Source organism: Pseudoliparis swirei, unplaced genomic scaffold, assembly GCF_029220125.1.
Source record: "Pseudoliparis swirei isolate HS2019 ecotype Mariana Trench unplaced genomic scaffold, NWPU_hadal_v1 hadal_27, whole genome shotgun sequence".
Taxonomy (NCBI): domain Eukaryota; kingdom Metazoa; phylum Chordata; class Actinopteri; order Perciformes; family Liparidae; genus Pseudoliparis; species Pseudoliparis swirei.
The window spans coordinates 25,311-37,500 of record NW_026613263.1 but is presented as its reverse complement, the minus strand read 5'-3'; the positions used below and the strand labels follow the sequence as shown (position 1 = coordinate 37,500).

Below are 12,190 nucleotides of genomic sequence, written 5' to 3'. Positions count from 1 at the left end.
GGTTCCTCATGCTGTGGTTCTGCGGTTCCTCACGCTGTGGTTCCTCACGCTGCGGTTCCTCACGCTGCGGTTCTTCACGCTGCAGTTCCTCACGCTGCGGTTCCTCACGCTGTGGTTCCTCACGCTGCTGTTCCTCACGCTGCGGTTCCTCACGCTGTGGTTCCTCACGCTGTGGTTCCTCACGCTGCGGTTCCTCATGCTGTGGTTCCTCACGCTGTGGTTTCTCATGCTGTGGTTCTTCATGCTGTGGTTCCTCACGCTGCGGTTCTTCACGCTGCGGTTCCTCATGCTGCGGTTCCTCATGCTGTGGTTCGTCACGCTGTGGTTCTGCGGTTCCTCACGCTGTGGTTCTGCGGTTCCTCATGCTGTGGTTCCTCATGCTGTGGTTCTGCGGTTCCTCACGCTGTGGTTCCTCACGCTGTGGTTCTGCGGTTCCTCATGCTGTGGTTCCTCATGCTGCGGTTCCTCACGCTGCAGTTCCTCATGCTGCGGTTCCTCACGCTGCGGTTCCTCACGCTGCGGTTCCTCACGCTGCGGTTTCTCACGCTGCGGTTCCTCACGCTGTGGTTCCTCACGCTGTGTTTCCTCACGCTGTGGTTTCTCATGCTGTGGTTCCTCATGCTGCGGTTCCTCACACTGTGGTTCCTCATGCTGTGGTTCCTCACGCTGTGGTTCCTCACGCTGTGGTTCCTCACGCTGTGGTTTCTCACGCTGTGGTTCTTCATGCTGTGGTTCCTCACGCTGTGCTTCCTCATGCTGTGGTTCCTCACGCTGTGGTTTCTCATGCTGTGGTTCCTCACGCTGCGGTTCCTCATGCTGCTGTTCCTCACGCTGTGGTTGCTCACGCTGTGGTTCCTCATGCTGCGGTTCCTCACGCTGTGGTTCCTCACGCTGTGGTTCTGCAGTTCCTCACGCTGTGCTTCCTCATGCTGTGGTTCTGCGGTTCCTCATGCTGTGGTTCCTCACTCTGTGGTTCCTCATGCTGTGGTTCTGTGGTTCCTCATGCTGTGGTTCCTCACGCTGTGGTTCCTCATGCTGTGGTTCTGCGGTTCCTCACGCTGTGGTTCCTCGTTCTGTGGTTCCTCATGCTGTGGTTCCTCATGCTGTGGTTCTGCGGTTCCTCACACTGTGGTTCCTCACGCTGTGGTTCCTCATGCTGTGGTTCTGTGGTTCCTCACGCTGTGGTTCTGCGGTTCCTCACGCTGTGCTTCCTCATGCTGTGGTTCTGCGGTTCCTCATGCTGTGGTTCCTCACGCTGTGGTTCCTCATGCTGTGGTTCTGTGGTTCCTCATGCTGTGGTTCCTCACGCTGTGGTTCCTCATGCTGTGGTTCTGCGGTTCCTCACGCTGTGGTTCCTCACGCTGTGGTTCCTCACGCTGCTGTTCCTCACGCTGCGGTTCCTCACGCTGTGGTTCCTCACGCTGTGGTTCCTCACGCTGCGGTTCCTCATGCTGTGGTTCCTCACGCTGTGGTTTCTCATGCTGTGGTTCTTCATGCTGTGGTTCCTCACGCTGCGGTTCTTCACGCTGCGGTTCCTCATGCTGCGGTTCCTCATGCTGTGGTTCGTCACGCTGTGGTTCTGCGGTTCCTCACGCTGTGGTTCTGCGGTTCCTCATGCTGTGGTTCCTCATGCTGTGGTTCTGCGGTTCCTCACGCTGTGGTTCCTCACGCTGTGGTTCTGCGGTTCCTCATGCTGTGGTTCCTCATGCTGCGGTTCCTCACGCTGCAGTTCCTCACGCTGCGGTTCCTCACGCTGCGGTTCCTCACGCTGCGGTTCCTCACGCTGCGGTTCCTCACGCTGCGGTTTCTCACGCTGCGGTTCCTCACGCTGTGGTTCCTCACGCTGTGTTTCCTCACGCTGTGGTTTCTCATGCTGTGGTTCCTCATGCTGCGGTTCCTCACACTGTGGTTCCTCATGCTGTGGTTCCTCACGCTGTGGTTCCTCACGCTGTGGTTCCTCACGCTGTGGTTTCTCACGCTGTGGTTCTTCATGCTGTGGTTCCTCACGCTGTGCTTCCTCATGCTGTGGTTCCTCACGCTGTGGTTTCTCATGCTGTGGTTCCTCACGCTGCGGTTCCTCATGCTGCTGTTCCTCACGCTGTGGTTGCTCACGCTGTGGTTCCTCATGCTGCGGTTCCTCACGCTGTGGTTCCTCACGCTGTGGTTCTGCGGTTCCTCACGCTGCGGTTCCCCAGGTGGCTGGTCTGCTGTCGGCTCTCGTCGTGATGATCTTCACGCTGGCCATCGGCTTCCTGTTGGAGCCGCTCCCCAAGGTACGCCTCGCTCCTCTATAAATGAGGAACATGTGAGAGTCTGGCTGTCATCTGACCTTTGACCCCTCAGTCCGTGCTGGGTGCCGTGGTCATCGTGAACCTGAAGGCCATGCTGATGCAGTTCAGAGAGGTCCCGTACCTGTGGAGGAGGGACAAGCCGGACTGCGTAGGTTCTCCTCCCAGACGTCGTGGCTCGTTCCTCTGGTCCCTGCTGTTAACCCTTTGTGCCCCCCCCTAGGTGGTGTGGGTGGGCACCTGCCTGGCCTCCGTCCTGCTGGGCCTGGACCTGGGCCTGGCGGCGGGCCTCGGCGTGGAGCTGCTCAGCGTGGTCCTCCGGGCTCAGTTGTACGTTCCCTGAGTTTCTGCTGGTGTTGTGAGCGTCTCTCACCGCGTCTCTGTCCTCAGCCCGCGCTGCAGCCAGCTGGCCAACGTGCCGGGGACCGACGTCTACCGGGACCGGAAGGACTACCTGGACGTGAGCGCCGCATTGACACGCCACATTGACACGCCACATTGACACGCTACATTGACACACCACATTGACACGCTACATTGACACACCACATTGACACGCTACACTGACACGCTACATTGACACGCTACACTGACACGCTACATTGACACACCACATTGACACGCTACATTGACACGCCACATTGACACGCTACACTGACACGCCACATTGACACGCTACACTGACACGCTACATTGACACGCCACATTGACACGCTACACTGACACGCCACATTGACACGCCACATTGACACGCCACATTGACACGCTACATTGACACACCACATTGACACGCTACATTGACACACCACATTGACACGCTACATTGACACGCCACATTGACACGCTACACTGACACGCCACATTGACACGCTACACTGACACGCTACATTGACACGCCACATTGACACGCTACATTGACACACCACATTGACATGCTACATTGACACGCCACATTGACATGCTACACTGACATGCCATATTGACACGCTACATTGACATGCCACATTGACACACTACACTGACACGCCACATTGACATGCTACATTGACACGCTACATTGACACGCCTCATTGACACGCTACACTGACACGCCACATTGACACGCTACATTGACATGCCACATTGACACACTACACTGACACGCCACATTGACATGCTACATTGACACGCTACATTGACACGCCTCATTGACACGCCTCATTGACACGCTACACTGACACGCCACATTGACATGCTACATTGACACGCCACATTGACACACTACACTGACACGCCACATTGACACGCTACATTGACACGCTACACTGACACGCCACATTGACACGCTACACTGACACGCCACATTGACACGCTACATTGACATGCTACACTGACACGCCACATTGACACGCCACATTGACACACGACATTGACACGCCACATTGACACGCTACATTGACACGCCACACTGACACGCCACATTGACACGCCACATTGACACGCTACACTGACACGCTACATTGACACGCCACATTGACACGCGACATTGACACGCTACATTGACACGCCACATTGACATGCCACATTGACACACCACATTGACATGCCACATTGACGCCACATTGACACGCTACATTGACACGCCACATTGACACGCTACACTGACACGCGACACTGACACGCGACATTGACACGCTACATTGACACGCCACATTGACACACGACATTGACACGCTACATTGACACGCTACATTGACACGCCACATTGACATGCCACATTGACACACCACATTGACATGCCACATTGACACGCTACATTGACACGCCACATTGACACGCTACATTGACACACCACATTGACACGCTACATTGACACACCACATTGACACGCTACACTGACACGCTACATTGACACGCTACACTGACACGCTACATTGACACACTACATTGACACGCTACATTGACACGCCACATTGACACGCTACACTGACACGCCACATTGACACGCTACACTGACACGCTACATTGACACGCCACATTGACACGCTACATTGACACACCACATTGACACGCTACATTGACACTACATTGACACGCCACATTGACACGCTACATTGACACGCCACATTGACACGCTACATTGACACGCCACATTGACACGCTACATTGACACGCCACATTGACACACTACATTGACACGCTACACTGACACGCCACATTGACACGCTACATTGACATGCCACATTGACACACTACACTGACACGCCACATTGACATGCTACATTGACACGCTACATTGACACGCCTCATTGACACGCTACACTGACACGCCACATTGACACGCTACATTGACACGCCTCATTGACACGCTACACTGACACGCCACATTGACATGCTACTGACATTGACCGCCACATTGACACACTACACTGACACGCCACATTGACACGCTACATTGACACGCTACACTGACACGCCACATTGACACGCTACACTGACACGCCACATTGACACGCTACATTGACACGCCACATTGACACCCACATTGACACGCCACATTGACACACGACACTGACACGCTACATTGACACGCCACATTGACACGCTACATTGACACGCCACACTGACACGCCACATTGACACGCCACACTGACACGCGCTACATTGACACGCCACATTGACCGCACATTGACACGCTACATTGACACGCCACATTGACATGCCACATTGACACACCACATTGACATGCCACATTGACACGCTACATTGACACGCCACATTGACACGCTACATTGACACGCCACATTGACACGCTACACTGACACGCGACACTGACACGCGACATTGACACGCTACACTGACACGCTACATTGACACGCCACATTGACACACGACATTGACACGCTACATTGACACGCTACATTGACACGCCACATTGACATGCCACATTGACACACCACATTGACACGCCACATTGACACGCTACATTGACACGCCACATTGACACGCTACACTGACACGCTACATTGACACGCCACATTGACACGCTACACTGACACGCGACACTGACACGCGACATTGACACGCTACACTGACACGCGACACTGACACGCGACACTGACACGCTACATTGACACGCCACATTGACATGCCACATTGATACGCCACATTGACACGCGAGACATTGCATTGTGCCTGTCTTCAGATCTCTGAGCCAGAGGGAGTGAAGATCTTCAGGATCCCGTCCCCCATCTTCTTCGCCAACATCGAGTTCTTCAGGACTAAGCTGGTGGAGGCGGTGAGTTCAGGGACCAGGGAGTTTACGGGAATGTGCTTTACGTTTCCTGGGCTTTTAAGAAGCCTTCAATCGTTCTGGTGACTGAGGAGCTGGGCACTGGTCCGACGTCCTGGACGCTGCGGTCCCTTTGCAGGACAAAAGGTCGAACACAAGTCAAAGAGGGAATGCTGGGAAAGGAACCGAAATGGGGACAAAACGTGTTTAGATGTATTTTAAGAGATTTGGGGAGATTCAATGTGAATCTATCAAATGTCAGTTAAAGAAGCAAAAACTCAACTTTGAGAGCTTCACGGAGGACAGACGGCGGCCGGCTGGGCGGAGCCTCAGCTCTCCTTTGAGATGCTTTCACCCAGCAGACCCCGCCTCCTCCCCACCTCCTGACCGCTCAGCCTCACGTCGGCTCGGGTTCTGGTCTGCTTCTGGTCTGGTTCTGGTCTGCTTCTGGTCTGGTTCTGTTCCTCCACACATCTACCCTCCAGGTCCTCCAATGACGTCACCGTGCTGACGACACACACAGGCTCCGCCCCTTCCCTGGTGAACCCAGACGCTGCTGAGAGGCTCAGATACTTCCACTGTTTCATTGAAATAAAAAAATATTTTCATTTTAAATTCATTTGAATGAGTTTATTTTCTGATCTTTCTTTTGATTTGTCATCAAATCACTTGATTCGCTGTTTTTCTAGGGGCTGTTTGAACAAAGTTGGAATGATGATGATATTATATGATATCCTGAAGTTTAAAAACAATGCCGCTCACAAATAATCACTCGTATAAAGTGATATAATAAAACATTACATTGTTATTATTATTTATGAGTATATCCAAAGCAGTGTCTCACTCCTCTGTGTCCAGGTCGGCTTCAACCCGCTGCGAGTGCTGAGGAAGAGGAACAAAGCTCTGAGGATGATCCGGAAGCTTCTGAAGAAGGGAGACCTCCAGTGGACATCGGTGAGTCTCAGCCTCCTCGCTCCTCCAGCCAATGAGCAGAGACGTGACAAAGACACGTCTCTGCTCATTGGTCCACATCGAGGCTGAACCATTGGGAGTGTGTGAATGTGCCGGGGTGTGTGTTGGGTCGATGGCGCTGACTGTCTCTGGGGTCACCGTGTGTCAGAGGTCATGACCCAGAGAGCAGCTCCAAGGTCAGTGTCCACAGCGGGGGCCAAGGAGAGCTGCAGGGTCCTCTCCTGACCCCACATGGCCCCAGGGTCCTTTCATGACCCCACATGGCCCCAGGGTCCTCTCATGACCCCACATGGCCCCAGGGTCCTCTCATGACCCCACATGACCCCAGGGTCCTCTCATGACCCCACATGACCCCAGGGTCCTCTCCTGACCCCACATGGCCCCAGGGTCCTCTCATGACCCCACATGACCCCAGGGTCCTCTCATGACCCCACATGGCCCCAGGGTCCTCTCATGACCCCACATGACCCCAGGGTCCTCTCCTGACCCCACATGACCCCAGGGTCCTCTCCTGACCCCACATGGCCCCAGGGTCCTCTCATGACCCCACATGACCCCAGGGTCCTCTCATGACCCCACATGGCCCCAGGGTCCTCTCCTGACCCCACATGGACCCAGGATCCTCTCATGACCCCACATGGCCCCAGGGTCCTCTCATGACCCCACATGGCCCCAGGGTCCTCTCATGACCCCACATGGCCCCAGGGTCCTCTCCTGACCCCACATGACCCCAGGGTCCTCTCCTGATCCCACATGACCCCAGGGTCCTCTCCTGACCCCACATGACCCCACGGTCCTCTCCTGACCCCACATGACCCCAGGGTCCTCTCCTGACCCCACATGGCCCCAGGGTCCTCTCCTGACCCCACATGACCCCAGGGTCCTCTCCTGACCCCACATGACCCCAGGGTCCTCTCCTGACCCCACATGACCCCAGGGTCCTCTCATGACCCCAGGGTCCTCTCCTGACCCCACATGACCCCAGGGTCCTCTCATGACCCCACATGACCCCAGGGTCCTCTCCTGACCCCACATGACCCCAGGGTCCTCTCATGACCCCACATGACCCCAGGGTCCTCTCATGACCCCACATGGCCCCAGGGTCCTCTCATGACCCCACATGGCCCCAGGGTCCTCTCATGACCCCACATGGCCCCAGGGTCCTCTCATGACCCCACATGGCCCCAGGGTCCTCTCATGACCCCACATGACCCCACATGGCCCCAGGGTCCTCTCATGACCCCACATGACCCCAGGGTCCTCTCATGACCCCACATGGCCCCAGGGTCCTCTCATGACCCCACATGACCCCAGGGTCCTCTCCTGACCCCATGGCCCCAGGGTCCTCTCATGACCCCACATGACCCCAGGGTCCTCTCATGACCCCACATGACCCCAGGGTCCTCTCATGACCCCACATGACCCCAGGGTCCTCTCATGACCCCACATGACCCCAGGGTCCTCTCATGACCCCACATGGCCCCAGGGTCCTCTCATGACCCCACATGACCCCAGGGTCCTCTCCTGACCCCACATGGCCCCAGGGTCCTCTCATGACCCCACATGACCCCAGGGTCCTCTCATGACCCCATGGCCCCAGGGTCCTCTCATGACCCCACATGGCCCCAGGGTCCTCTCCTGACCCCACATGACCCCAGGGTCCTCTCCTGACCCCACATGACCCCAGGGTCCTCTCCTGACCCCACATGACCCCAGGGTCCTCTCATGACCCCAGGGTCCTCTCCTGACCCCACATGACCCCAGGGTCCTCTCCTGACCCCACATGACCCCACATGACCCCAGGGTCCTCTCCTGACCCCACATGACCCCAGGGTCCTCTCCTGACCCCACATGACCCCAGGGTCCTCTCATGACCCCACATGACCCCAGGGTCCTCTCCTGACCCCACATGACCCCAGGGTCCTCTCATGACCCACGGAGACGAGGGCTCGCCGCTGCTCCTCTGGCCAGCGGCGAGCCCGGCTTCCTTCCTCTGTCATCCTCTCCTCCTGGTCTGTGCCCTGTGTGGCCCCTGTGGCCCCCTATGTGGCCCCCTGTGTGTCCCCTGTGGCCCCCTGTGTGTCCCCTGTGGCCCCCTGTGTGTCCCCTGTGTGTCCCCCTGTGTGGCCCCTGTGTGTCCCCTGTGGCCCCCTGTGTGGCCCCTGTGGCCCCCTGTGTGGCCCCTGTGAGCCGACCGTGTTCTTCCCGTTGCAGAAGGGCTTCAGGAACTCGTCCTGTGGCCCCGTCCCGGAGGATAAGAGCGCCCTGGAGGCCCTGGAGGACCTGGACCGGCCCACGGACTTCCAGGACCTCCCGACCCGGATCGACTGGAGCGCCGCGCTGCCCGCCTACATCGACGCTCCCCGAGTGGCGCTCCACAGCCTGGTGCTGGACTTCGCCGCCGTCTCCTTCCTGGACATGTCGGCGCTGAAGGGGCTGAAGGCGGTGAGACGGACTCTCTGTCCTTCTAGCGGCTTCTACAAGACCCACTTTCTATCGGTTCTGTTCTTTTTATCGTCTCATCTCTTTTTTCTACAGATGCTGAAGGACCTGATCCGGGTGGAGGTTGAGATCTACATCGCTGCGTGTGATCGTAAGGAACTGAGACAGTCAGGAGACAGGAGGGACCAGAGGCTCCTCCTCCTCTTCTGTCACTGCTCCTCCTCCTCTTCTATCACTGCTCCTCCTCCTCTTCTATCACTCCTCCACCTCTTCTATCACTGCTCCTCCACTTCTATCACTCCTCCACCTCTTCTATCACTGCTCCTCCTCTTGTCACTGCTCCTCCTCTTCTATCACTGCTCCTCCACCTCTTCTATCACTCCTCCACCTCTTCTATCACTGCTCCTCCACTTCTATCACTGCTCCTCCTCCTCCTCTTCTGTCACTGCTCCTCCTCTTCTGTCACTGCTCCTCCTCCTCCTCTTCTGTCACTGCTCCTCCTCTTCTGTCACTGCTCCTCCTCCTCTTCTATCACTGCTCCTCCTCCTCTTCTATCACTGCTCCTCCTCCTCTTCTATCACTGCTCCTCCTCCTCTTCTATCACTGCTCCTCCACCTCTTCTATCACTGCTCCTCCTCCTCTTCTATCACTGCTCCTCCTCCTCTTCTATCACTGCTCCTCCTCCTCCTCTATCACTGCTCCTCCTCCTCTATCACTCCTCCACCTCTTCTATCACTGCTCCTCCTCCTCTTCTATCACTGCTCCTCCACCTCTTCTATCACTCCTCCACCTCTTCTATCACTGCTCCTCCTCTTCTATCACTGCTCCTCCTCCTCTTCTATCACTGCTCCTCCTCCTCTATCACTCCTCCACCTCTTCTATCACTGCTCCTCCTCTTCTATCACTGCTCCTCCACCTCTTCTATCACTGCTCCTCCTCTTCTATCACTGCTCCTCCACCTCTTCTATCACTGCTCCTCCTCCTCCTCTATCACTCCTCCACCTCTTCTATCACTGCTCCTCCTCTTCTATCACTGCTCCTCCTCCTCCTCTATCACTCCTCCACCTCTTCTATCACTGCTCCTCCTCTTCTATCACTGCTCCTCCAACTCTTCTATCACTGCTCCTCCTCTTCTATCACTGCTCCTCCTCTTCTATCACTGCTCCTCCACCTCTTCTATCACTGCTCCTCCTCTTCTATCACTGCTCCTCCTCCTCTTCTATCACTGCTCCTCCTCTTCTATCACTGCTCCTCCTCCTCCTCTATCACTGCTCCTCCCTCTTCTATCACTGCTCCTCCTCTTCTATCACTGCCTCCTCCTCCCCATCACCTCCACCTCTTCTATCACTGCTCCTCTTCTATCACTGCTCCTCCTCCTCCTCTATCACTCCTCCACCTCTATCACTCCTCCACCTCTTCTATCACTGCTCCTCCTCTTCTATCACTGCTCCTCCTCCTCTTCTATCACTGCTCCTCCTCCTCCTCTATCACTCCTCCACCTCTTCTATCACTGCTCCTCCACCTCTTCTATCACTGCTCCTCCTCTTCTATCACTGCTCCTCCTCCTCCTCTATCACTCCTCCACCTCTATCACTCCTCCACCTCTTCTATCACTCCTCCACCTCTTCTTCTATCACTGCTCCTCCTCCTCTATCACTCCTCCACCTCTTCTATCACTGCTCCTCCTCTTCTATCACTGCTCCTCCACCTCTTCTATCACTGCTCCTCCACCTCTTCTATCACTGCTCCCCCTCTCTTATCACTGCCTCCACCTCTTCTATCACTGCCCTCCCATCCACCTCTTCTATCACTGCTCCTCCTCTTCTATCACTGCTCCTCCTCTTCTATCACTGCTCCTCCACCTCTTCTATCACTGCTCCTCCACCTCTTCTATCACTGCTCCTCCTCTTCTATCACTGCTCCTCCACCTCTTCTATCACTGCTCCTCCTCCTCCTCTATCACTCCTCCACCTCTTCTATCACTGCTCCTCCTCTTCTATCACTGCTCCTCCACCTCTTCTTCCTGCAGCCTACATCCTGGAGAAACTCCACGACTGCTGCTTCTTTGACGACGAGGTCCAGCCGTCGATGTTCTTCCTGACGGTGCACGACGCCGTGCTGCACGTCCTGGAGAAACACCCGCAGGCCGCCGAGAAGAGCTGCGCCCACGACAAGGTGAGCAGGAGGTCACCGAGGAGGGCGCGGTGACCTCTTATGTAGGCCTGAACTAACACTGCTGTGGCTCTGCAGGTCAACACCACGGTCACGGTTCATCTCCCTGAAGGCGGCTTGAGGAGCAGAGACAGAAGTGTACGGATCCTATTCTTCTTATATTTATAATGTACTGATTCATTGGATCTATTTTGTGAGACACGCCCCTTTGATCAACAGACCAAATGCACCAGTGAGACATTTTTAAAGCCAGAAATATAAAGGAATGTTAAAGTGGCATCAGACTAGTTCACGACACTCGCCCACTTCGTTATATTTCAACAACACAGTGATATTACATTTTAAATGACTTCCTGACTGGAGAACAGAAGTCTTCCTCCTGGTCAATGATTGGCGTGAAGAGCAGAAAGCTGTAAACATCGTCATGCCGACAGGAGAGCTCCGAGCGGCTCTATATATTTTTTATTTATTCATAATATATAATATACATATAAATATATACATATGAAACATCATATTTATATTATTAATATAGATATATATATTATCATGTATCTATATAAATATATATATATAATATTTCATATATATATATTTTTTGTAACCACCAAAGGAAAACAAGCTCCCTGAGCAAGCTCAGAATCTTCTTCTCTGGTATTTGACGCATCGTTCTCGGCTCTTTGACCCGACCGGCCCAGAGAGTCATCTGGTGTTCTAGAAGGACGGAGAGCTTTTGTAACAGATTTAATTGTAAAACGTTGAGGAAAAGAATCAGTTTGTTGTTTAATATCTGTGTGCTTGGAGGAACGTGAGCTGCGATGGAACATGTTCCATAACTCTGTGTGCTTCACCCACAGGCGGCAGGTCCAGAGACCCGGTTCTGATCAAGAAGAGAAGACCGTGATGAACAGACACATGGTCTCATGGATCACTGCCATACACTGAGATGTTTCATCTGACAACCACAGATTACAGAGACAGTATTTACTGTCGTGTGTTGATGCTTTTATACTGTATATACTGGGTTTGTAGGAAATGTAGATGC

The 12,190-nt window shown here is 54.7% G+C and overlaps 1 protein-coding gene across 1 annotated transcript in view; it reads left to right on the top strand.

The window, feature by feature from the left end:
- The window catches only part of LOC130191145 (chloride anion exchanger-like), a 22,552-nt gene extending 10,462 nt beyond the window's left edge, over positions 1–12,090 (top strand). The window contains exons 10-20 of the mRNA XM_056410812.1: positions 2,196–2,273; positions 2,344–2,439; positions 2,512–2,618; positions 2,679–2,748; positions 5,473–5,565; positions 6,418–6,513; positions 8,746–8,976; positions 9,070–9,124; positions 11,003–11,148; positions 11,224–11,283; positions 12,003–12,090. Coding sequence (XP_056266787.1) covers positions 2,196–2,273; positions 2,344–2,439; positions 2,512–2,618; positions 2,679–2,748; positions 5,473–5,565; positions 6,418–6,513; positions 8,746–8,976; positions 9,070–9,124; positions 11,003–11,148; positions 11,224–11,283; positions 12,003–12,029 — 1,059 coding nt within the window. The 3' untranslated portion in view covers positions 12,030–12,090. The remainder of the gene's footprint in view (positions 1–2,195; positions 2,274–2,343; positions 2,440–2,511; positions 2,619–2,678; positions 2,749–5,472; positions 5,566–6,417; positions 6,514–8,745; positions 8,977–9,069; positions 9,125–11,002; positions 11,149–11,223; positions 11,284–12,002) is intronic.
- The last annotated feature ends 100 nt before the right edge of the window (positions 12,091–12,190 follow it).